The sequence below is a fragment of the Ovis aries genome, chromosome X (genome assembly GCF_016772045.2).
Source record: "Ovis aries strain OAR_USU_Benz2616 breed Rambouillet chromosome X, ARS-UI_Ramb_v3.0, whole genome shotgun sequence".
Taxonomy (NCBI): Eukaryota; Metazoa; Chordata; class Mammalia; order Artiodactyla; family Bovidae; genus Ovis; species Ovis aries.
In genome coordinates, this window is record NC_056080.1 from 47,712,211 (window position 1) to 47,738,869 (window position 26,659).

A 26,659-nucleotide genomic window follows, 5' to 3' on the forward strand; every position below is an offset into this window, starting at 1 on the left:
TAGGGGGCTAGATTTCCTAACATTTTTTTAGCATCAAAGCCCATTTTGAAAAAATAGAAATTTTATATATGATACCAATACATACACAATAAAAATCCAGGGTGCTTTAGAGAAGCGCTGGAGAAGAACCAAGGGTTTGCAGCAGCCATCTTCCCACAGAGCAGATGCTGAGGCTGTGTCCCAGAATATATATTTGCAAATCCCTTGAAAAGATGTGGCCTAGATGCTCCTTGAGGGCTCTCTTCTGACATTTTTGGCCACTAAGACAGCATTTCACAGGAGAGGGAAGCACTGGAGGGAAACTTACCTGTGCATTAACCTGTGCAGACTGCTCTGCCCATGCCTGATGGTTGGGTCCACACAGCACAGGAAATCTTAACCTTTGGGGCTGTTGGGCTCATGGGTCCCTTCAATAATCTGATTAAATCTGTGAACTAGCTCTAGAAAAATGATTACATACACATACCCACGAAGATATTCAGGATATCCTCTAAGTGAACTCCCTAGTGTCCTAACTCAAGTTTAAAACCTTGACTAGTCTCTGGCAGGACACTTCCATTCAATTCCTACTTAGCATTTTATAGCATATGCCTTCTCCTCTTCATCATTGCTTATCTTAGTCATTTACAGAGCAAGCATCTTGGCTGGAATATGGCCTGGTTCTGTCCCTTGTTTCGTTTTGTGCAGGCCCAAACTGGCCTCGCAGGTGCCCACTCTTTCAGCCAGCTATCACTCTCCTAAGTTGGAGTGGGGGATATTATAGTCAATTTTACCTTCAGCCAACCACCACCCTGGAAATATCACCAGAGAAAAACAAAGAACTCATGCACACCAGGGCTTTCTTAAGATACTTAATAAAGGCATCAGGTTATAATTGGTGAATTTTGTTCTTTTTCACTGGGCAGAGGGCTCTGAGGGGTGAGAACATAATTTATTCATCCCTGTCTCTTGACAGCTCAGGACTGACAGGGTAGGCACTGAGGGTCTTAAGGAATTGTGTGACCACAGAAAAGCTCTAGGTCAGTCCCTAGGACATTTCTCTGCTCCACTGCCCACCACAGGGAGGTCCATTTTATCTTTTCAAGGCAAAAGGAGAAGACAAGTGACAAAGGAATATTTCTCTTTGGCTTTCAACTGTTGTTTGGTGCCCAGTGAGGGAAGGCAGGGAAATGGGTCAGAAGCATGCTGGGTAGCAACAGGAAGACCTGGATCTTCCAGCTGTCAGGGAGGTTCTGAGCTGATTCCCCTGATGCTGGCTGGGCTTTATGACCAATGTCTCTTCCGAGGTCTGATGCTTCTAAGTGAACTGGCCCCACATTAAATTTGAGTAAAGGGAGTAAAAATGGTTTGAGTCAGGAAAAAGGCTTAAAAGGGGCAGTAGACCTACTTCTGCTGTTATGATCCCACCTTCTAAGGAGCCCCCAGAATAAAGGGAGAAGCACACAACCCCAGATCTCACAAAACAACTCTGGCCTGTTTATTGTTTTTCAAAATAAAAGAAAACAACATATATTCAAAATTCTACTATGATGGAAAGCTGAGCTGATATGGCTGATGCAGGCTATCTCCCAGGTTGTTTTCTGGAGCATTAGGTGGGTACACTGGGGGAGCAAAGGAGGGTAGGCTATTGGCCCACTAACACTTAATGAACACCTATACCAGGGCAGTCATCAGAAGAGCTGTACGCCAGTTTTGAGCATATGAAGCTCATCCTGGCTCCACAGAAGTTGGTCCAAGTTGCCACTTTCATTGCTGCCACTGCTGCAGCTCAGGCCTAGGGTGCTACAGAGAGAGCGGAGAAGAGTGGTCAGTCAGGGAAGGAGGCAGTTTTAGGCTCTGGAGGGGTTAAGGGTGCTTGATGTGTGTGTCTATGGGAAGGACCTCCCTTCTTGCCTGGCTTTACAAAGAGACTGGAATATATCTGAGAAACCACTTCAAGATGGGCCCCAGGGGTGGCTCTGCCTTCCCATCAGTTGAAGGAAGAGGCAAAGGAATTGAACTTTTCAAATGAAACTTTATCTAGAATCCCAGTACATAAATCAGATTAAAGCAGAGCTATTTGGGTTGAAGTAGGAAAGGGAGACCACACCACCCCACTCCTGGGTAGGTATTGAAAGTGACTGCCTTAAAAGGCTTTCTTCTAAGGTGCTAGATCTTGGGAGCACAGAGGACAGTGGGCTGGATCCCTCCCACTCCAATAGCTGATTAAGGGGCCCATGGCCAGTTATAGGCTGCAGGGCTTGGCCCAGCTCCCATCCTAGGATTACAAAATTACCCTAGGGAGAAGTCTGCCTTCCCCTTCCCTGGTCCTGCTTAGAATACTCTTTGCTTCCCCTTCTTCCTGCAGGTCAAGTCATTCCAGGTAGATAAGGGTGAAAGTTAAGAGCAAAGCCATCATCCTTCCTCTCAGATCCATGGTTACACTAATGTAGCTGAAAAACCCTGAGAGATGATCTAGCCTCATCCCCTCCCATCATTCATCATCTCACAGGCAAGGGAACTGAGGCTCAGAGATGAGAAGGGACTTGCTCAAGGTCACATAGACAAGTCAGAGTAGAGCTGAGACAAGGAGCAGGAGTGGGCATGCCAGCCCCAGCTAAAGAATTCTCCCTACTACAAGGGATGTAGGACTGGGCCTCCTTCTGGATTTAATAGCTCTACCTGCCCACACTTCACCCTTGATAACTTGATGTTCATCAAGACAGCCTTACCCAAAGAAGAGGAGGGCTCTCTCGCAAGACATATGGGACCCACTTCCAACTACAGAGCACCTGGCTTCCCCAGCTGCTTCCTCTCCTCTCCAAGAGGCCTGCTGCCCCGACCTACAACAGAGTCCACAACACTGCCTTGGGCCTGGCATGCTGCTGGGGTCCCTGTGTTCCATAGCCCATTCTCTGAATGTATAGGGGAAGAGGGGCTTATCTCCTATGAAGTGGGCAGGTGGCACAGGGACAGATTATTTCAGGGGCCCACAGAGATCTCTGTCTTGTACTCACAGGATTGTCCTGGTCACAAAAGCCCCACATTCCAGAACGTACAGGCCCTCTGGATGGGCTCCTTTGTGTTACTAGCAGAACCCCTCAGCAAGGGTTGCTTGGTTCCTGGCTACCTGATGACACAAGGGCTCCTACACTTGTGATCCAGAGGTGAGTTTCGAGGGACAGCATGGAACCCTGCATAGGCCTTGCTACCAAGATGCCTGGACAGTACAGGGAGGCCTATTGATTACTCTGTGCACCTTTGCTCAAATCCCTACCCTTTTCTGAGCCTCAGTTTTCACCTCAGGAACAAGAAGAGCTGAATTAGAGCACTCGGGTGTTCTTGACTTTTTAGGAGTAGTGGATCCCTTTAGAGAATCTGTTGAAAGCTATGGACCCTTCCCAAAATACAGACACACACATACATACAAACACACACACACACACACACGTATCCACACACAAACCAGACACTTCTGAGAGGGATGCCAAGCCAGTTTTGTGTGGGGGTGCCTCACTGGCCCTCCACACTAGGGGCTGGGAGTCTTGGTAAGGGCCCAGCCAGGGACTAGAGCTTATATTTCATTCATTTAGACCCTGACTGGGGACAGTTACCTCCCCCATCCACCCCATTCTATGTTCTTCCCTCCCTCCCTTCCTCCCTCCTGCAGGAGGCAAAGAAAGGGGTGAGAAATCCTGCTGCCATGGGCACTCACCCAATCTTGCATGCTGGGGGTTCCAGCCGCTGCTCTAACACAGGCTGGTCCAAAAGATACATGGTGTCGTAATTCTCCAGCATAAGCTCTGCTGGGTCCTCAGTCTGACCTGGCATTCGACCTAAGGGGAAAGTGTCCCATCGCACATCTTCTGTGGAACAAAAGGAGGAGGCAAGAGAGGGCTGATGAGCTAGTTCTCTGATGGCTGCACAAGCCCACCTATCCTGTCCATCTACCCACTTTACTTCCCCACGTAGCACAGGTTCTCTGTGTAACTCCAACCCCACTCCTCTATGCATCATTTCTCATGAGCTTTTCTCCACCTTGGTGCTCCCTATCTCTTCCATAGTACCCCATACACTCTTCATGTCTGTTCTGTGTGTTCACAAGCAGCACCCCCACCACAGCCCACCCCCTGCATACCATGTACACAACTATAGACATTTTTGTTCCTCTCTGTTCTTCTTCCATTTCCCCAAACATGTCCCTACACAAATAGAATTCCCATTGCATCTCCTCCTCAAAACCAGATACCTCTGTATATCTGAATAACCTGGATATCCTACATACATATGTCCCCCCAGTATGTCTGAGAGCCACACCATTTCTTAGTGGCCTTGCCTTGAGAGATAGATATGAGACACATATACAGGCCCACATACTACCTCAAGGTGAATATTCTCTCAGAGGTATCCTGCTCTTCCTCCCCACTGCAAGGTCCTACTGCCCCCAGATGTATACACAAAGAACATCCCTTCTCTAAGGAAGGGCTGTTTCAGTGCATATCCCACACCCTACAGACACCTAAATATACATACATAAGCACACAGACCTAATCCTCCACTCAATGTTTCCAGTTTTACTCTCTGCCTCTCATACACAAATCTTTCTCATATAGAAATCTTAATGTCCCTGCATCCCCACATATGTATATACACATACAGAGGAAGCAACAGTGAGGGGGAGAGGGAAAGATTTCAATGCCCTAGCCTTTCCCCATTCACAATACCACCACCCTCAACCTGGCCCAGCCCCCCATACTCCACTTAGGAATGGATGATGTCAGGCACTCCCCATCTATTATGTCCTATCATTTAAGTACCTTCCACACAGTATTATACTAAATCCCCCCCAAAAAATCCCTTCCCCATCCTTACACTAGTACATTCAGTGTTTGCAAGCAAAGCCTTCACTGGTGAGTTCTTCCAAACAGATCCAGTTTCTGGCCTCTTACATCTCCCTGGTACCCAAAGAACTCTCCCCTGGCATTCTGGAAAGTATCAACCCAGGACTACAAACTTTTATGTTACTCAAAGAGCTCCCTCAGGAAGGGATGTACCTCTGCCTGCCCATCCCCTAACCCCTGGTTCTCTTACAAGAAGGAATTTGTGACTGCATTGCCCTATGCATACAAAGATACCTCTGTACACAGGAACCACTCCCTCCATGTCTGCCACTGACCTGACCATTCTCCCTCCCTCCCCATCACTAATGTTCCCAATTATGTCTACATCATTGCCCCTGCCCCTCTATAGCCTTATACCCTTGTACATGTCCCCTCAGTGATAGCACAGACCACACAGGCCATCTATGGATGGCTGTCTCACTGCCTGTTCTCAGGCCTTTCCATATTACTCCCCGCCTTATTGCTTCCATTTCTCTCCCACATACATATGCCTCCTGGTCCCCATGGGTCTTGGCAACCCTGTTTCCTTTTCCAAAAACATATATGACCATGTATGCACAGATGCACCTACAGCCCACTTCACACCTTCTCTTTTTACAACCCTTACTCTCTCTCCCTCCTTCCACTTCACTCTCTCTCACACACACACTTCTCCTCAGTCACTGTCCCTCCCTTTAGATATTTTCAAGCATAGTAGTCCTCCCTATCCTAAGACAGTTCTCTGTCACTGTGCCTTGGTGTGTCCAGCACATGCAGGCACATACCCATGTGCATACACGCAAACATGAACATGTTCCTTGGTCCCTAGCACTCAGGGTCCCAGCCCTTCCATCCATGTAAAAGCAAAGACTTCATTTTTACCCTAAGCTCCTCATTGCCTCTGCCTCTCCCTCTATAATCTACCATGTCTACCCCATACCACACCCAGTCCCAGCTGTTTTCCTTCCATCCCTCCCCCAGGCTCCATCACATAGGCTATGCCCAACATCTACCCCTGCCTCAAGTGTGTACACATGCCTATGTGCAACATCTCAGACTTTTCATTCCTTTGGCATCCCCCTACCTTAAGGTCCCTGCTTCCCAACCCAAACGAGGACATTCACCACCCTCAGGAACAGATTCATGTTCCCCTCACCTATCATCCGAGTCCCCTGCTTCCTACTGGCTTTGTCTCACTAACTTGTACGCTCACCGAAAAAACTGTCCTGTTCCTTATTCTCTCCCTTCTGATCTCATTTCCACTTCCTCTAACTGAATACCTCTGGGTTCTTTCTTATACATACAGCAAAATCCTGTCCTATCACCACTCAGCCTCCACATGCCCATATACATTCACTTATACACAGATAGCACTATACTTCAGCTCCCTGCACCTAAACACTGCATGCAAAACACACATGCAGAATCACACATATATCCTCCCCCAACTTGTCACCTTCTGTTTTGCTTCCCAGTGCCTACATCCACACCAACTCCTCTGAATGCAATATCTGCATGGGGTAGCTGGCAGCATGACAGTGCTAAGGTCTCTGATGCTCACATGTTCCATCCTAAGCGGGAGGGAAACCAGCTGTCATCCACATACTGCCTCATGCTGGCTACTTCCTGCTACTTGCCATCCTTTCTTGAGGGTTGAAAGGAAGCTTCAAGAGCCAGCCAGAGAGGGAAGACAGATGTGGGGAGAAATAGTTAACAGGCTTCTTACCTGAGCTAACTTGCCATGCAGAGTCCTGCAAAGCTCCTCTTTTCTGGGCTAGGAGCCTGGCATTCTCAGCAGTGGGGGACTCTTCCTCTGTAGAGAAAGGTCCCACCTCCATCCTGTCTTCCTCATCTTCATCATTGTCATCGTTGTCATCGTCACCATCATCTTCTTCCTCTTCTTCCCACTTCTGGTGATCATTTTCCTCTTCCTCTTCTTCATTCTCTTCTACCTGGTCTTCCACGGCTTCTTTGTTCTCCTTCTCATCTTCCTTGACATCATTCAGATTGCCCTGCTCCTCCTGTTGCTGGGTTTCTCCTTCAGGCCCAGAGCTTGAGCCTGCTGGTTTGAGGATCAAATACAGGTTGTCCACTGTGTATGGAGACTTCCCAATGGGGGAAGCCTCTGAACCCTCCTGCACCAGATTTTCTCCACTCTGGGTATAAATGGAACAGATGCGTAGCAGCTTCTCCTGCTCCTCTTCTGGCAGGAACTGCCCCATGGCTTTGAAGATGCTAAGCAAAGGGAGGAATGGAGTAAGAAAGATTCAAAATCTCAAGTCACTTCATACCCAAATTTCAGTTTGAATTTGGTCTCTGAGCTTCCAGACCTGCCCTGAAAGGCAGTTCAGAGCAGACAGAACACAGGACCATGGACCCTGAACAAGCTCTATAATTCATCTCTACGGTTCACTTCCATTCTCAGTAAAATGAGGACAATAATGGTACCTAACTTAAAGGGTTGTTGAATGAACTAAATAGTTCACATAGAGTGCCTGGCACATAGTGAGCAAGCAATAAATGATAGCTATTAATTATACTGAAATTCTATATAAATATAGAAACTAGCCAACATGCCTGCAGAGCTGGACATGAAAATGACAGATCCCTTTCTTTAGCTAGGCAATCTATGCTGAGCTCCAAAGATATACTGGAAGTATGTGGTACTCCTTCCTCATGGAACATAAAGTGTGATCCCTTTCTGGGAACTACAGCCAAGCCTGGAATGGAGGAAAAGCAGCAGCTGAAAAGACAAAGCAGGGTGTGGGAGGGAGGCCAAATGAGCACTGTAGACTTGGGTACTACAAGAGCTGGGAGGAGGCAGAGAGCACAAGGTAGGCAGGAAAGTTCAAGCGAGGGCTTTGTGCAGAGACAAGAGCAAGCACACAGGGCTGTGTGTATGCAGTGAGACTAGCCTAGCTCGAGGAGTAGAGCTTTGCTAAGGAGCTGTGGGAGCAAGAGAAGCCTGTAAAGGTTAGGGTGTGTGTATGTTGGGTGGAGGGGTTCATCGGATGTTTCTGAGCACAGGTGATCACTGCCTTTCTGAAGATCCCCAGGGTGATCATGTGGAGGATAGCCTAGTACTGCAGCCTGAAGTCAGGGAGACCAGGGAGTCAGTGAGGACTCACAAAGGACACTGGCAGTGGAGATGGGAAGAGAGAAGCTGTGAAGAACAGACAGACAGACAGCAGGGCTTGGTGATCAGATGGTAGGGGGCAGGCAGAGCAAAGTTAAAGGTGATGACATCGTGCACACAAAGGACAGTGCTAACAACTAAACTACCATCAGATACAAAGCCACTGGGAAGGAGAGCTTCCTCCTTTGGGGGGGAAGAGGGTGAGTATCCCTTGCAGAGCCTCACAGAGAACCAGGCACCTAGCAGACACCTGATCACTGCTGGAGGCACGGGAAGGATGCACAGATGGATAGTTTCCTTCTAAGTGTATCGAGTTTGAATTGTAGGTTGTTCATGGAAGAAGTCGCTCAGTCATGTCTGACTCAACTGAGCGACTTCCCTTTCACTTTTCACTTGCATGCACTGGAGAAGGAAATGGCAACTCACTCCAGTGTTCTTGCCTGGAGAATCCCAGGGACGGGGGAGCCTGGTGGGCTGCCATCTATGGGGTCACACAGAGTCGGACACGACTGAAGTGACTTAGCAGCAGCAGCATGGAAGGAAGGGCCATGTGCTCAGTGGACTGTTTTCTCTCTGGGGCCCATAGGCAGACCGGCCACATAGGTGTGGTTGCTGGTCACTGGCTGCTTAGGACAGGGCTGGAAGCTAGTAACTCCACTGGGAGACTGGGAGACCCTCTCTGCAGGGCTGATTTCATATTCTAAGATGACACTGGCTCAAACTGAATTGATATTAGCTGGTTGGGGGAAAAAAGCTCTCAGAAAACCTTCCAGCCTTACTAAGAAGCAAAGCCAGGGAGAAATTTTCTTCCCTTTCATTGCGGTCCATTAGTACGATTAATAATAAATATTCTTAGGCACTTGATCTTGGCAAGACACCATATAACTACTGTTTAGTATTACCCTCTTAAGCTGTCTAATCTGACCACTGAGGTATAGGGGTGATAAGAATCTTAAAATCCATCTCCTTCCTCAGGTTTGCCTGGTCACATCTAGGGACTGAGAAGGTCACAGATCACACTGGTGGAAATAAGATGAACTCTGGACTCATAAGCCCTGGGCCCAAATCCCTGACCCACCATTAACAAATTGTATGACTTTTAGATAAGTCACTTCACTCTATTCAGAGCCTCAGTGTCTTTCTGATCTATTAAATTCAGTGTCTGTAATATCTCTGACTCCAAAAGATTGCTGTGTCAAATGAAAAAGCTCCTACAAACACAGCATACTTGTCTGACACTTAACTGCCAATGGTATATTTTATTTTTCCTCTGGGGAAAACCAAAGTCATGTTCTATATATGCAATCTAATGGAACACTGTATAAAGAACACAGGAGGAAGGACAGTATATCTGGATTCTGGTCCCAACTCTGACCTGAAGACTTAACTACTGACTTGTAGCATAATACTTGAGGAAATCCCATTTCACAACCTATGTAATGGTGTGATTAGGACCTGACTCACTGATTATCTAAGAAAGGCAGGATCTGTGTATGAGAAATCATACCCAAGTGAGCTTCTATTACTGCTGGCATGTATTGCATCCCTCTGGTATGCTTGGGTTTGGAGAAGATCTCTGCGGTCCAGACTTCTCCAAGACCAGCAGCTTCCACTCTGCAGGCACTTAGGACTGGAAAGTACTTTAAAGGCCACCTATCCAAACCTCTCCATGCTGTTCTTTTCATTCCCTCCCCCATTACATACATATGCCATATTCCTTCAGAACTTTGAAATTTCCTTTATTTATTTTTTCTCTTGCTTGAATTGCTCAAATGCCTCTAGGACTTTCTGATTCTCCTCCCAGTCTCCCACCCATTTGTATCATTTTCAGTCTATAGCAGAAAAATCTGGAGATTTAGCTGTTTGGTTCAGTCCCATCTCCTGGAGGTCTTGCACTCGATGACTTTGTCAACAAGGCTACTTTTTTCTCTTTTAAGTTACTTATAAGATACAACTGTGACCCAAATGTCATTAGGATTCGAGAAAGACTTATTGACTCCATGAGGAGAGAATAAGGGGGGCTAAAACAGTCTAAGCATCCAGACTCCCACTTCGTTTATTTCTCAACTCCCACCAAAGAGAACACTGCTGGCAATGACAGCAGAGTATAATTTAGTTCAACAATATTTGCTGAGGTTGGTTTGGAGCCTGGACTTGCAAGTGTGCTGGGGCACAGATGGCTAATGCAGAGCCCTTGCCCTTGAAAAGCTTAGTCTGATAGAGGGAAGGAGACACTAGGAAAAATAAATATGACAAGAAAATCTCAGATTTGAGAAGTGCTTGAGAGAATCAAAATGACAGTGTAGATAGTGCTGCCACCAAGTGAGACAGGAAGCAGAGGAGAAGATCATTTTGGGGCTGGAGTGGGGAGTAAGACAACTAATGCTCTTTCAATCACAGTAAGGTGCCTAGAGGCCATCCAAGGGGAAATATCTGGCATGCAGTCAAATACAGGAGGTTGAATTTCTGGGGAAAGGCCTGAGTTAGATAAAGAGATTTGTGCCTTGGTACTTTACAGGAATTTTTTTTTATTTTAAACAAGCACAGGTATTTCAAGGAAGGAGTAGCAAACAGAATCAATGCAGCAGACAGGCAATGGACAAGGGCCCACTGGATTTGGTAATTAGGTCAAAGCAGCTCTAGGGGTGAATGTCAGATTGCAGCAGGTTGAGGAGTAAGAAAGTAGTGAGGAAATTGAGACTGCTGAATGTAGACCACTTTTCTGGGATGTTTTGATGGGAGAGAAAGGAGTGATTAAATTGCTGATAACCCAATAGAGGGATGCAGGGTCAAAGGAGATTTGGCTTGTGTTGTTGTGATTGTTGTTTTAAGATAAGAAAAATTCAGACACTGTTCACAGGTTGAAGAGCAAGAGCCAGTAGAGCAAGGGAGAGGCTGGGATGAGGACCCAGGGATGCTGGTAGAGGTAGCTCCAAAGAACAGGTGGAGGAGCAGGCTTTGAGGCTGGGTAAGGCCATCTCATCTTGAGACTGGCGACAGTGCTGAGCATAGCCGGAGCTCAGCTCATGACATCTGGATCTCAGGTCATAGGGGCCCTGCCAGAGGCCTCCATGTGCTCGAGGAAGCCAGGGTAAAATGGGGGAGGGGTTTGAGGTGACTAGTAAGGGTTTAGAACAGTCAAGAAACAGGAGAGAAAGTGGGCAGAAAACAAGTAGAAGCTCAGACAAGCCAAATTGAGACCTGGCTTGAGATCAAAAATCACACCTCTGCAGTGGCAGCAATCTGCAGGGCTATGTGGTTTTCTCCAGCAGAGCTCAGCTACCTGGGCTGAGGAGTGGGAGCAGACTGGGAAGGATCAATTCCAGCTTGGCGGTTTGTAAATCAGACATGCCAAAGGATGGGCAGAGTGGAGGGTGCTGATGATGGGTGACTGAAGTGATCAACCAAAGACAGGACTGAGGAGAAGCAAGACTGAGGCAGGTAAGAAATGGAGGGATGGAGGTCTGGATGCAGGCAAAGAATAGATGCTATGGGATGCAAGGGTAAGAAATGGTAGGACAAGAGGTGGTAGTCACAAAGTGGGATGCTGGGATATAAGCTTTCAGAGGTGGAACAGCTTTGAGTAATGGAAATGAGTTGGTCAGTGTAGTGGAGGATGAAGGTCACTGAAGCTGAGCAACTGCAGTGTCAGATGGATCACTCAAATGAAACCAACACTGCTCCAAAAAGCACGAAGAGAATTGGGTCCTAAAGGCTTCCATGAGTATGAGGGGAGTGGGGTGGGGGTCAGGAAATGATAGAAAAAAGGAAAGAGAGACAACCACAGGTATCTATAGAACGAGTGCAATATTCATTTTGACCATAGCGCTCAGAGTGTACTGGGCAAAGGGGAGTCAAGGAAGTATGATTATCACAATAGGTTGGGGCAGAAGCAGAGAGACCTTTGAATGTCAAGCTAAGCAGCCTAGTCTTCATTAGGAAAGCAATAAGGAGCCACTGAAGGTTGTTAAGCACCTATGAGATGTACATTTTGGGAAGATAATAGAGACATCACTGGGCATAGAGTCAGCGAAATGGGTTCAATAATCAACAGCAGCTACCATTTATTGTGCACTTACTCTCTACAGGCCACTGTGCTAAGCACTGTATGGGGGTGTCTTATCCATTTTCATACTGGACTCAGTTCAGCCACTGCTTAATCTCTGTGATCTTAGGCAAGAATACATCCTAACCCTTCCCTCTTTGGGACTCAGAATAATTCTCTCATCTAGAGGGGAGATCTTTGCAAGGAGGGGGGCTCTTTGCAAGGGCTCAATCAACTCTGCCATTCTAGGCCTGTGACCCTGAGGCCTGTAGCATCTCACCCTCTTACTGGATGGTATTCAAAAGACTTACAGCTGCAGGAGTTGGGGGCTGGCCCAGCAAGGTGAGCCCAAACAGGACTCAACCACCTGGGGCCAGTCAAGGGAGGCAGAGCAGTTGAAGAGCCTCCAGTTCTTTCTCGCTTCCCACTGGCTGGCAGAAAACCGGCGGGCGTTCCGTCCTGAGAAAGAAGACAGGGCCTGAGAAGAAGGAAAGAGAAAGCCACCCACCCAATCTTGCATGTAAAAAGTTTAGCTGTCCTTCCCAGTCCCCGCAGACTTCACCTCCTCATTCTAACCCTCCCCATTGCTCAAAGCATTCAGAACCCTTGGCCCCAGCCCAGTTTACTTGGCTCTGAGCAGAAAAAGGTGAAGGGAGATTTGTCCACTGCTGCTGCAGGGCCCTCCTGGGCCGACCTTAAAGGTTTAGCCTTTAACACAGGATCTATCTGCCTGGTGCTATTCAGTATGAGGACAGTAGCAGATGCTCTTGCCTGGGCTGCATTAAGCCCTGGGGCTAGGACTAGTCTTCCTCACCAGTCTTGGTGTTAGCCACAATCAGTTCAGTGGTCCATCTGAGGATGTAGGTGGGCCGGATCCCAGTGTTCCCCAAGGCTGGCAGCTCAGAGAGCATCCTTTCCAACAGGGCCTGCGTGAAGGTCTGGGAGTGCAGGCCCCTAAGCAGGGGCTGCCAGAATTGAGAGAACGGCTTTGGCACCAGGATGTCATCCAAGTCCACGTTTTCTGGTTTGTGAGAAACATCCATTGACAGGAAAAGGGGAGGCAGGGAGGGAAAGGGAAGAAGGGAGGGAAGAAGGAGGAGAAGAGGAAGAGAGAGAAGGAAGAGAAGAAATCGAGCAGAGAGAGGAAGAAGAAGAGGGGGCCCCACCAATAATAACAGAGTTGCCACCGCAGAACAAAAAGAAACATGAGAGCAGAACAGCAGGGAGAGAAACCAGTTAGTATCTGGCAAACAACTGACTCAAAACAGAGTACAAAAGAAAGAGAGCTCTGGTTCTAGCTTCAGCTTTGTCAATAACTCACTGTGTGACTTTGGGTCAGTACCTTCCCCTCTCTGGACCTCAGTCTGCCCATCTGTAACATGAGGATGTTGCACTACATGACCTTACAAGGCCCTTCCAGTTCTGTTGTTCTAGCTCTCTAGCAAGTGGCTAAATCACAATTAATATGGCAAAATAATGGCATTAAGACCCCCACCCCAATCCCAATCCACTCCATCTCACCCCACCCAATTCCAGGCCACCTAAGAATAGCCCAAACCAACAACTACTTTTCATTGGGGCTACATTCTGCTCCACCAGGAGGGGCTTCCAGTAGCTACAGAATGGCATGAAACAGCCCTTATCCCCTGTCCAGGGCCACCCAGCCCACCCCTGGTGTTCTTGTTCAGGATACCCGTACCCTAAGGCTGCAGTGAGTCTCCAGGACCCTACCTTCATACTCTATCTGCAAAGCTGCCAACTGTTCAAACGTAGGGATGAGAAAGCCGTCATCCAGAAAAGCATCTAGCACAGCCTCCCTGGAGCAAGAGGACACTGAATTAAGTAAACTGAAGCAGGCAGAAGACCCCCTTCTACTCCCCTACCCACTCCCATAGCTGCCAATGCCTCTGACTCAAAGGCCAAGCCAGCATGGGAAAAAAGGAAGGCAGCTGACAGTTGGCTTTCAGGCCCCTGCCTCCTGGGTCAAGGACTCAGCCAAAAACTGGGATCAGTGGGTTTTGAACAAGCATCTACCAAGCACATACTAATCTAAGTCCCATAACAAAGGCAGCAGTAGCTGAACAAGCCCAAAAGCACAGATGAAGGAAAGTCCCAGGCCCACAAAGGAGTTAAATGCCTGTGGTCATAGGGTCAAGGTCCTGCTCAGTCTTTTCTCTTGACAGTTGTCCAGTCTCCTACCCTTCCTTTTCTCCCTGTTTGCCTTCATTCAAATCTTATTCTCATTCCTATGGACTGCAAGAACCCAGAACTAAGATACAGAGGTTGAAGCCTAAGCAACAGGGGTAATCTCTCATTCCCATCTAGCTCAAAGCAAAATCAGTGTCAGCTGTCTCCTCTGAAGCTATAAGTTCCCTAAGGGAGTCTCTTCTAGCTCACTGGGCTGAGGCAGAACAAGAGCTCTCATGGTGTCTCAACGTCTGGAGGGTTGTCATGCTCAGGCTCAAGGAGGAAAGAGTTGTCCTATCCGTCTCCCGTCTCCTCAGGTCAATATCCAGGAATAGCACTTAAAACAGTCAACCAGTTGCCTGTTCAGCATGATCAGGCAGACACTACTGTATAGCACAATGATAGTTTTCCCAGATACTGAGGTAGTCACCACTCACCTCTTTCCTGATGGGTACAGCTAAGAAGCCTAGGCTGGGCAGACACTGATAAAAACACCATCTGAACTATTAATGTCCTAGGAATAAAGACATCAGGAACATCCTAATCTAACATTACATCTAAATCTAACATTAGATCATCCTAATCTGCGCTGAAGGTACTGCCTGCTACCCAGGCCCACTCTGTCACCTACACCACTTTCCTATACTGTCAGTTTCATCACAGATTCTTTCCAACCTCTTCCCAAAGCCCTTTCCAACTGAATTCAGGTAGCAAGCCCCAAAGAACCAGGGAGGAGAGGAATGGATAGACACTGTCTGCTCTGGTTGAACTGAGTACTACTTTGGGGGCGGGGGAAATAAGGCTCATGGCCATAATGGGTGGGTCAGTGGGAACTTAGTCTTTCAAGGATCCAAGCCTTGGGAAGGCCCCTCCTCTGTCCCCTCAACCATAACTATCCAGGGGATGCTGATACCCTCTCACAGCAGTTTAAGAGACCAGCAGTGCCTACCATATATCTTTCATCTCAAACTCAGATAAGAGACAGGCAGTGAAAAAGCAAAAGATTCAGGGCTCTTCCTAGTTGCCAAGAGTTTCATATACCAGTGGACACAAGAGAAACATAGCTGGCCAAGGGATGCATGACAGTAAACATTACTTCCTGTAGCCATTTCAGTGACTCACAGTAGGCAAACCACACCTGGTAGCTTGCAGGGCTTGCAAAAGTGGATCATGCGAAATACAAGGTCACCCATGGGGGATCAGGATTATCCCTGGAATTTCCTACAGCAGAGGCTGGCAAGCTGGGATATGAAAACCAATTTCAGGGAGGCTGTTACACTCTACCCTAGAAGAGTAGCAGCCCCTGATTACCTAGTTACACACCTGTTCTCGAATGTAATGCCCTTGAGCTCTGCCAGGATGCACTCTACAGGTGGGGACAGGTTATTCCACGCTTTAATGGCCTGAGGTAAATGCCTATATTTCTCCAGCACCTGCCAGCAAAGAGGGTCCCATCAGAAGGCTAGTTCAGCCAGGTAACCCTCCCCCATCCCTCCAGGATTCCTTCTCATAGGACCTCTCAGCACTTCCCTTCAGGGGATATGGCAGGGTATGCAGAGGTGAGCTCACAATGTCCCTATTGGCTCTGCAACTAAAAATATCCTGACCCTCAAGCTCCAGATTTTGTCTTTTTCCTCTTCCTCCCTCCCCACCCCCCAAATTCCCTGCAGCTCCCAATAGCCAGATAATCCAATACATAGATATCCAATGGGGGCATTTGGTTGGAGTTGGGCAGAGACCCTTGGACTAAGGGGTGAGAGGAAGCAATGAGTTATGGAAGAAGGTGAATCAGGAGACCCAGGTTCTTGTCCTGGTTTTATCACTAACTGCATATGTAACCTTGGGCCAGTCCCTTCACTCATCCGTGGCTTCAATTTCTTCATCTGTGAAAATGAAGGGTTGAGCTGAATGGTTTGTAAGCTACCTCCCTTTCTGCTAAAATAGCACCCCATAAGCTCACCTGATCTAGGAAGGCTCCTGGATGCCATTTGTTGATCAGCTGCAATACAGTAGGTCTGTGCAACCACTTACATTCAGTTGTTCCCTACCACCCAGTGGAGCCAATTATCCACAAACTTCCATCATCTGCTCCCTTCCATTGATGTGGAAGATCAGCCAACCGGACTCTGCTCCTCTTGTCTGGCTTCTATTCCCCTCCTCCCCATTTCTAAGAAGTTCCCTCAAGCTTTGCCACTTTTCTTTCAATTTCCTTCTCAGGATTTCTCTCAGTTAGCTGGCAAGAGGGAAGAAATGGCTAGGCAGGTGAAAACAGGACAAGTCAAGGGCACATTCTTACCTTAAACTGCTCCTCTTCATAGGATACCAGCAGTTCTCGGGCTCTTTCTGAAAATAGAATAGGGCAACAGATAGAGCAGCCAACCCTGTGTCCTACTCCTGATGGAATTTTGACCCCCCTCACCTCATTTCCTGAGTTGTAAAATGGGAACTAGAATTCTTGGCTCTCTTGCTTCACAGGGCTCAACGAAGATGCTTTTTGACAGTAATTTTCTTAAGCTAAGCCTCACCACAACCCCAAAGGAAATACCAAGCCAGTGAAATAACCAGAGTCAATCATAAGCCTGAGTCTTCTCACGAGCCCCTTTCTGCAACAGACACCTACCATACAACTGTTTATGTCTCAGAGCCTTTTGTAAAAGCGGATCAACCTCTTTGCTGTCTTTGTTGCCTTCGTGGTCTCCATCAGCCTTGACATTCAGCTCTACACCTTTCTCCTCATCCTTAGGCTCTGGATTCTGTTCTGTGATGTCATCAACAACAATTTTCTTATCTTCCTCTTGGTCTGCTTCATCTGTCTCTTCCCTCTCTTCCTCCAACTCCCAGGTCTCTCTCAGGCTGTTCTCCATTTGGCGGCACCAATAGGTGTTCTGGAGCCAATCCAGGACAAAATAACAGCCTAAAAGAGGGGAGGAAGGAAAGCAGTGCCATAGTAACAGTCACAGGCAAGCAGCTCCTCAGCAGGCCCCCGTCTCATCTTGCAAACATTATGGGAAAGCCCCAGGGAAAGAGGCTTGGCTCCAAGAAGACACAAATCTCACATATCCAGAAACAGCCCCTCTTGCTCTGGGTTATCCCCTGTTGTTTGCTTCCTCCCACTCACCAGCACATTTCCTAGAAAAAAACTAATACCAGACTTGAAGATGGGATGCCAAAAACTGAATGGGGCTAGCAAGTGGAAGAATAGAGACTCAGCCCCACTAGCTAGTTACATAGCCTTAGCCAATCAGGTCTCTTCCCTTTTCTAGATCTGTTTCCCCAACATGAAGGGGTTAGGCTGAATCAGGGGTTCTTAGTTGAAATGGGGTGTCCAAAGAACTCCTGGACTCATGATATTTGATGGCTCACACTTCTCAACCCACTCCCCACTCCCCTCCTCAGGCACAAAATTTAAGGGGATGCCAAAAAACTCAGTAATTGAGACAACAAAACAGGATCAGAAGAGTGCCCTGCCACACTATATTGGAGCCTAAAGCAAAAGGAGAAATCAGTATTATTAATCCTATCTTTATTCAAAATGTTTGATATTTTATAAGTTTTTCTGTATTAAAATGTCATTTATCTTGATTATTGAGCTTTTGATATCCCCTTAAAGTTTGTGTCCAAGGTGAATGCTTCACTTGCCTCACCCTAGTCTCAGCTCTGACCCCAGGTGAAGACCCTCCTCCCTCTCTCTCTCCCCACAGTGCCACCCAGCCCAAGCTTCTGGGCTTAACTGTGATATGTATACTCCCTGGGGACTCACCCCTACGGCAGTCATTTATATGGGGCATTTTCTTGTGGGTTAACTCATGGCGAAGTTCAACAATCCAATCCGGAATGTTCACCTGATTGTGGAGGAGGGTGTGCGCGCAGAAATTAGAAAATATTAAAGCAGAAAGGGCCACAGAGATGAATTAGCCTGGCTTCTCCCCATTTTACAGATAGAGAAATGGAGGTCCTAAGAGGAGGTTCTGGTCTTAGTGGCAAAGCCAAAATTAGAAACCAGGTCTCCTGATTCTCTTTAGGCTCTGTGGAGGTGATCCTGAAAATAAGAAGATACTTGCCTCCCCCAACCACCAACTAGCCTCCTCCAATGAAGAAGACTCCTGTGAATGAGCATTAATAATCACCTTCCTCAGCCTCCTTTTACCCTGCCTGCACCAGTTCCTCTCCCAGGATACCCTCTACCCTTCTCTTTCTCCCTTTCTTCCTCCTTCCCTCCCAGACTTCCTCCAGGAAGCTTCTCTTGATGGCTGAGAACCTGTCTGCCATCTGTGTCTCTACACACCTCATATACTCACTCAAAGCAGAAATGTCTTACATTTTCATGCTGCTTGGCTGGATTTGTCTCCTCCCTCAGACTGTCAACAGACAGAGGGCAGACACTTTAACTGCCACCTCTTTCCTATCCCCACCCAGTGGTGCACTGGGGTGCCTCAGCTTCACCTGGGCCATTCCCAGCAAGGTGGGCAGGCCAGGCCCACTGAAGACAGCAGCCATAAGCAAGGAAGCAAGTCTGCTTCTTTCAAGCTAAAAGCTGAGGCTCTGGGGTTCTTGCTGGGCTTGGCTGACAGTGGTGGGATAAGCTAGTCTGACTGTACCCACTAAATGCCCCATTTAGTGAGCCCTTCTGAGGAGAGAGAATTGAGCAAGGCCACTTTATCATACACACCTCCTGAGCCAGGAATTTGAGAGGGAGCTTGGCAAACTTTGTCTTCCTCTCCGAGATAAGGTTCACAAACCTGAGTTTGGGGGAGAAATAAGTGGCAGAGCCCAAGTAACTGCTTTATTCAAACCAGTGGGGCTTCAAAACACCTTGCTGAGTTACTGACACCTTGCATTTCCACAACCTTTCCAATGACTGTTCTGTCCTGTTCTTATGGTTGGTGTCAGCCAGAGCAGGAATGGTTCCGTCCAGTCCAACATTACTGAGAGTCTGCCCTATACTGCAGCCATACAGATGCTCTGGCCTTCAAGAGTTCAGTCTAGGATAAATAACCATGACATAATATAACATATTATGCTAGGACATAATATGTTATAAATGCTAGAACAAATGACTACATCAAATGATATGGGGAGCACAGTTAAACAATGGATAAGGTAAGAAGAGCTAAGGAGGACCTTAAGGCGAACAAGGGAAACAGTATGAGCTAAGCAAAAACTTTGACAGATGGAAAACTCAGAGGCAACCTTTTTGTTGATGTACATGAGACAGCAAAACCCACTCTGAGCCACTCTGTAAGTCAGGAACTCCTGGCCCACATCTCGGTTTCCACAACTCAGCAACCTTTCAGTGTTCGTGAAGAGAATCGGATAAAGGTGTAGACAAGGGTAGGATTAGAAAAACCACATTAAATCATGGTCAAGAACATCGAAGCATTCAGAAAGGTTCCTCTAGGTAAAAGAATAAAAGGGAGAAAATAAATAGAACTGTAAAGGCTGGGAGAGACCCAAAGAGACCATTTGGTCTAAATCACCCTCACTCTATATTCCAAAGAGAGGGGAAGAAAAATGGAGGAGAGAAGGCTCTCAGGAAAAAAGAGGAATGTGTGTTAACAGGGGGTTACCGACAGCTGTCAAGTTAAGCAATCACAGGGTGACCCATACACAAGGACACACAAGGCATTTTGCTTCAGGGAGCACCCAAAGCCAAACTCGGCTTATCGTGCAAGCCCCATGCCCCCCACCCTCAAACCACCCCCCACACACCCCTACCCATGTAGTCTTACCTGACCAATGCCATGCCATAGAGCAGTCTAAGTTCATCAGTGCCCAAGCCACCAGTTACATCCATGAGCTTACAGCGTACCAGGTCAGCAGTAGAAGCCACTGCCAGGGGGAGTTCGTTGCCTAACCTAAAGGGCCACAGTCCAGCACCATCATAAAGGTCCTTTACACTGGCCCACCCTCCACCTCATAATCTAGCTTTCTGTAGGTTATTCCAATTATATACTGGCTAAAGAGTGTTTTAACGGACACAAATCAAGAAGCTGGGAAGATGGGGGTGGGGGGTGGGTAGGTAATGTCCCTGGGATCGAACAGTATACAGGATGCCTAACTGCTACACAACCAACCAACAGTAAAGTGTGGACACACCCCTTTCACCCTCAACTCATTCAGCTAAAAAAAAAGCTTATTCTTGGAGACACTACTCTCTTGTCTGCTCCCAAGTCAATCTTACCAACTAGACTGAAGCGCCCCATTCAAACATGGATTTTTCAGGCAAGCTCCCACCACCCTTTCTAATTCCAATAGAAATCCACCCTACAGTGCTACTCCTTAAGCCCTGCCTGGCTCAGCCACAGCAGTTCCTTCAGTACCCGCCCCAAGATGAGAGAAGGTAAGGGTTAAAGCTCACAGATTTGACAAAAACGCTGTTGAGGCACACCCGTTTCTTTCCGCAAATAGGATTAGTGCAAGAGCTTTGCTGCGACTTTCCCCCAGGCACACTGAGACAAGCAATGCCCAAACCACGCGTGGGAGAACCATTAAGCATTTAGGAGAAGACTAGATAGTAAGGCCTTAAGAAAAGAAGTGAAGTGCCACCAGCACGCAGGCAGGAGGGCTAAGCCAACCGCCTTACCTGCTCCTCCACACCGTGATGCGGTTCAGCGCGTACCGCTGCAATTTATAGTCGTCACTGAACAGATACACCATCACCTGATCCCACTCGGCCCTGCTGAGCCAGGCGACCACGATGCGCTGGGCCCAGAGTGGCGACGACCCTTTCTCTTTGACGCACTTCCCGCACCACGCACTCCACACAAGATCCATTCCCCGGGGACCCAGACCTGGCTCAATCTCGGATTCCGACCGGACATCGGGCTCAACATCGGGCTCAACGGGCTCAACATCGAGCTCAGGCCTTGTGCCGCCGCACTGAAGATCAGCCTCCATCTCATGATCAGCCTCCATCTCAACGTGCTATCCTCACTCCAAACTTCCGCCCGCACCAGCAGCCAATGGGAGAGCGTGACCCCGACGCAAGCCCGCCTCCCAGCGTTAGCGTAGCAAATCAAAACGCGAGAGCTAAAGGCTGCCCAAACCGCAAGCTAAGGGAAAGGCCTCGCCAACCGGAAGTGTTCTTTCGTCAAAGCAATCGTCCTAGATGCAAACGTTCATCCTCAACGTTCCGCTAATTTCCTGGTTGCTAACAGGCTTCTGTCCCATAACCGGCGGGACGTGTTTGGACTGCAAGAGGAATTTTACTTTGAGCTCCTTGGCGGGCGGAGGTGGGAAGTGTCTGGACGGCAGGAATTTTAGTTTGAGCTCCTTGGCGGGCGGCGGCGGGATTATGGCCGTTCAGTGTACTGGAAATGCGCTTCTGTTTTTATTGCCGTGAATCAGCATCTGACCCAGTAAAACACTGTGGACAGTAAAGCAAGACTGCACAGCAAATATCATCTAGTATCTAAATATCTAAAATTGGGTTTAAAAAAATCTGGGTTTTCACATCTGTACACTGAGAAGTTTAGATTGGGTAATTTCTAGGTTATTTTCTATAGCTAAAAATTATAGGATTTTACTCTGCCAGCATTCCACTGCTATGTTGGTTACCACATCCACAAAGGTATACTTAGTTTTTCTGCACAATTCCTTGGGATTCCGGCTTTCTAGAGGGGAAAACAATATTATGAAGCCCTTCTAATTTTGTTGTTGTTGTTCAGTCACTGAGTCGTGTCCAACTCTGTAACCCCATGGACTGTGGCATACCAGTCTTCTCTGTTTTCCACTATCTCCCAGAGTTTGCTCAAATTCATGTTCATTGAGTCCGATTATGCAGTCCAATGAACTATCTCATCCTATGCTGCCCTCTTTTCCTTTGGCCTTCTATCTTTCCAGCATCAGGGTGTTTTCAAATGAATTGGCTCTTCCCATTAGGTGGCCAAAGTATTAGAGCTTCAGCAACAGTCCTTCCAATGAATATTCAGGGTTGAATTTTGCAGGCTGGTTAAAATGTGTTCAAGACTCTGTTTTAATCTTTTTTCGCATAACTTATTTCCTAATCTAACGCATGAGAGAGAACTGTTGCTAACACACCAGCAGCATTGCTGGGAGTAATTCTTTTTCACTTTATAGCAATAAATTCCAATCCATTTTCTATGTGCTTTTTCCTCCAGCCAGCTTCTCCTAAGATCTAGTCTGCCCATAGTTCTTGAATGATAGTTACTCTGTTCTGAGCAGCCCAAGCATCTTCCAGAAACCAGATACCCTTGCCATGTTCAGGATCTTAGCTGTGTGCAGGCAAAGATGGGTAGATGGCTTATGTGACTCCTTAAGATTCAATCCAGTCAGAAGAGCTGCCAGGTCTGCAGAACTCATTCATTTTGGTGGTTTAGAGGTTATTTTTGGATAGTACTTTTCAGGTATGGCTTCCCTGGTAGCTGAGCTGGTAAAGAGTCCGCCTACAATGTGGGAGACCTAGGGATCTCCCTGGGTTGGGAAAATCCCCTGGAGAAGGGAAAGGCTACCCACTCTAGTATTCTGGCCTGGAGAATTCTATTTACTGTATAGTTCATGGGTGTACTCTATAGTACTTTTCAGGTAAAGGGCCCTATCCTTCTCCATTCCCTCTCCATGAACCCGAAGAATGATATGTTTCAAGAAAACTTGACCAAAGCACTTAAGAAGAGTACCATTTCTAGTATATGGAAAATGAGGCCTGAAACCTATTAAGAATTAGAAATTACTGGATCAAGTCTGTTAAGTAGTGATAGCTTTGAAGAGGCACCATATTAGTCCCCTGTGACTGCTATAACAAGTTTCCACAAACTTAGTGACTTAAAACAACAGAAATTATCTCACAGTTCTGGAAGTCAGAAGTTGATATTATTTGGCTGAAATCAAGATGCTGGGAGGACTATAATCCCTCTGGCTGCTCTATGGGAAAATCCATTCCTTGTGTTTTCCAGCTTCTGGAGACTACTGGCATTCCTGGGCTCATAGCCACATCACTTCAGTCTTCAAGAGAAACATCTTCAAATGTCTCTCTGCTTCGTCTTCACTTCACCTTTTCTCAATGTGTGTAAGATCTCTCTCTTCTTCCCTCTATTGCATCTGATTAAATTTAGGGCCCATCTGGATAATCCAGGGTAATCTCCCCATTTTAAGATCTTTAATTATATCTACAATTAAATTTAATTTTAAGTTTTATTTTACTATGTAAAATAGCATTATTTCATTTATTTGACCATGTAAAGTAATATTCACAGGTATCCGGGATTAGGATGTGGATGTCTTTGGGTAGGGGAGGGGATTCAGCCTACCACAAGCCCTATGGACTCTATCCTGGCTCAATAATTATAAGAATCTAGGCTCATTCACCTCATTAGAGCTGACTCGAATGTGTTCTTTTTATAGCTGAGTAATATTCCATTGTGTTTATGTCCCACAACTTTCTTATCCATTCATCTGCTGATGGACATCTAGGTTGCTTCCATGTCCTAGTGAGAGAGTCAATACCTAAGCAGATTGATAAGAAGTTCAGGGCCGCCAAGGAGGAGAAAGGGCTTTGGGGCTCTCGAAGTGGAGATTGGAGGTCTGGAATTCTCAAGTAGGAGAAAAGGACAAATTTTTTTCCTCTGCATTCCTTAGTCTTAGTCAATTACACAACTCAGTTTAAACTCTATACTAGGGATTATACAACAACAATGTATCCAGATGGAGGACAGTTTCTCCTTCCTGAAAACTTTCTGACTAATCCTGATATTTTAGAATGTATATTATGGGAGGGGGTCTGGAGGATCTTTCTCTTGTTAAATTCTGATCTTGTTATCCTAAAATGTAAATTGTGGGAGTAGGTCTGGTAAAATTTTCACAAACTTGAGACATTCTTGATTCATTGTAATAACTAATTAAAAGGTATATAACTCTATTGCCAATACTAGCAAGGAGGTACTCTTTGTGCCCCCTTCTGATGTCTATGTCAGAAGCTTTCTCTATCCCTTTTATACTTTAATAAAACTCTATTGCACAAAAGCTCTGAGCAATCAAGCCTCATCTCTGGCCCCAGATTGAATTCTTCTCTTCCAGAGGCCAAGAATCCCGGTGTCTTTTCATGGGTCAGCAACAACCTTTCATCTTGGGGGCCCGTCCTGGATTCTTCAGGACAAGGTAAGGATGCTTGGAGCTCTAGTTCTTTGTTCTCCTAGTGAACATGTTTTCTGCTGTACTTTACTAACTCTACGGTGCACTTGTGTGAATGAATGACACACCCTGCATGAAGCAAGTGAGGAGCCCTGCTCTGGGGTTCCACAGTGACCTCATACAGCTTATGGCAGAAACCTGTCAGGGGTTTATACTGACCTGCCAATGCCAAGAGACACCCAATATCTCCTTCAGGGACCTACCAGAAAATGGGCAAAGCATGTGGACCAAACTCTCCTTTCTTAGTCAAACTTTCTGGTCTCTTTGACCATTTCATAACTTCTTGGGAATTACTACTAACCTAATCTGAAGGGTTAATAGGGTAGCAGAAATGTGCCTGCAAACGGGCCTCTAGGGTTAATAGGGTAGCAGAGATGTGCCTGCAAACGGGCCTCTCTGCTAGCGCTGGACGTCCTTGCAAACAAGGCGTTCTGGCAAAGAGTCTGGACACAGCCTTGAGTTTAATGGTCCCTTGCAAACGAGGGAGCATTCCCTTCTTGTGATAAAGAAGGAATAGAGGGCTTTGTACAGACTCTGCAGTAGACTAGGATTTTACTCCCCTTTGCTATACGATAACATGTATGCACCTGTGCTTTGCTGAAAAGGCTTATTCATGCAGTCTGGAATTCTGCCTAGGGGGCTTTTATAATAAACGGCAATTAGTTTTTTACCCAGTTCTGTTCCTCCGGCCGGAATGTGCGTGTTGTCTGTCTCTTGTGTGTGTCTTGTTCTGTGTCATTTCACTCATAATCTCCAACACTAATCTGTCAGATCATAGACTTTCAAGGGACTTGTAATCTATGCTGTTACTGTGTATTGTTACTTAGGTCCCAGACTTGGATTGGTAGTCACAAAGCATCTAGCCTCACTAGGAATCGAAAGTTCAGAAGTTAAATGGAGCTCTAGGTCCAAGAGCATCTCTGAGGTTAAAGGTTACTCAGATTGGAATTGCAATTTTTTTTTATTTTTTATTTTTTGTCTTTGCTAACACTAGCTCTTAATGGACCACAGGAGGCTTTCCAGTGGCTTTGGTCTCAAACTCCTTAGATAGTCTTTCTTTGGAATCTGTGGGAATGAACTGGAAGGACTGGCCCTGTCAATTTTTCCTTACTGGCAAGCCCTTCACCATCTCTTTTGCTATTGCTTATACTGGTGTGGTGACACTTGGAAGGAACATCTCAGTTTTACATTTGCAGTGGTCTTATTGTGGTCAGGAATATACTCAGGGTTGTGCCCAGGCACTCAGGTAATGAATGTTTCCCCCAGCGGTCTTAGCTTGGAAAACATTCCAGAAGGTTACTCTGATTGCACCCCAGGTGGCATTCAGAGGCAAGCAAGATTTTAGTGATGAGAAGCTGGACATCAGTCTGGGATGCCATCAGGTATACCCCTAGTGCATCTCCACCCCATCTCGGTGGTAGAACAAGGAGGGATGAGTATGGCACCTGCGTCAGTAAGGGACAGACTAAGTCCAACCAGGAAAGGAAAACTTTGGTGTAAAGTCTGTCTACACCCCCATCTAGAGCAGGGAGGGACACCTCCAGTAGAAAGATGGCACTGATCCCTTTTTTTCCTCTTACAGATGTGAGCTAACAATTCCAGCCTCACTTCTTTGAACTGTATCCTGAAAAACTGGGATACATTTGACCCCAAGGGCTTAAAGAAGACACACCTGGTCTTGCTATGTGATACTACATGGCCATGGTACCCATTGGAAGATGGCAAATGGTGGATGGTTGGAGGGTCTCTTAATTATAATACTGTGTTACAATTAGACCAGTTCTGTCAAAAACAAGGGAAACGGGTAGAAGTAGCATATGTGTTACCCTTTTTCTCTCTGAGAAATATGCCAGACTTATATCCTAAGGGTATAGATTTGGGTGTGAAACCTTCAGCTCCCCCCAGTCCTCCTACTTTGCCCCCACACCCAGGGCTCCAAACTGAGCAAACTGAAAGTCAGAGAACCCCCTCAAGAAGGGTTGCCTTGGTCTCAGTAAAAACCCAAACTGGGATTCAAACTGCCCGAGTAGAGGTCCAAACAACTCCTGTCTCAGTATGACCTCAGACTACTCTGGTTTCAATAGAAACTCAGACCATAGAAGTAAGAGAAGCTCAGACAGCACAAACTAAGGGTGAAATACAGGATGAGATAGAGAACAGAAAACCAGACTGGGACTATAACACGGCTAAAGGAAGATGGGATGAGTCATTTTGTCAGATGTATTCTTGAAGTACTCAGGCAAACGTGTGCTAAGCCTTTAAACTATGCCAAATTGGCAAACATAG

General features: G+C 46.8%; 1 protein-coding gene across 12 annotated transcripts; it reads right to left on the bottom strand.

Moving 5' to 3' along the window:
* Positions 1-1,455: 1,455 nt before the first annotated feature.
* On the bottom strand, positions 1,456-21,164 carry LAS1L (LAS1 like ribosome biogenesis factor). Of its 12 annotated transcripts, none has more exons than XM_042242081.1 (15): positions 20,811-21,164; positions 19,957-20,082; positions 18,897-18,966; positions 17,988-18,069; positions 16,848-17,141; positions 16,524-16,570; positions 15,551-15,660; positions 13,772-13,857; positions 13,362-13,412; positions 12,855-13,061; positions 12,352-12,499; positions 6,586-7,094; positions 3,695-3,842; positions 2,712-2,822; positions 1,456-1,782 (listed from the first exon to the last, which is right to left on the bottom strand). In XM_042242081.1, the coding sequence occupies exons 1-15, from the start codon at positions 21,140-21,142 to the stop codon at positions 1,671-1,673; spliced, it is 2,433 nt and encodes an 810-aa protein (XP_042098015.1). In that variant the 5' UTR covers positions 21,143-21,164; the 3' UTR covers positions 1,456-1,670. The 12 variants fall into 12 exon arrangements, with proteins under 12 accessions (XP_042098015.1, XP_042098014.1, XP_042098018.1 ...); XM_042242080.1 differs by having other exon boundaries at positions 3,695-3,845; XM_042242084.1 differs by lacking the exons at positions 2,712-2,822; positions 13,362-13,412 and having other exon boundaries at positions 3,695-3,845; positions 20,811-20,848; positions 21,019-21,164.
* Between the last annotated feature and the right edge of the window lie 5,495 nt (positions 21,165-26,659).

Bases quoted from the DNA above. Each gene is read 5' to 3' on its own strand.
- LAS1L (XM_042242080.1), bottom strand. From the start codon at position 21,142: ATGGAGGCTGATCATGAGATGGAGGCTGATCTTCAGTGCGGCGGCACA. The intron at 20,083-20,810 runs GTAAGGCGGTTG...GTGGCCCTTTAG, and splicing joins ATCACGGTGTGGAGGAGCAG to GTTAGGCAACGAACTCCCCC. The intron at 18,070-18,896 runs GTGTGTATGATA...CTCCACAATCAG, and splicing joins TCAAATTCCTGGCTCAGGAG to GTGAACATTCCGGATTGGAT.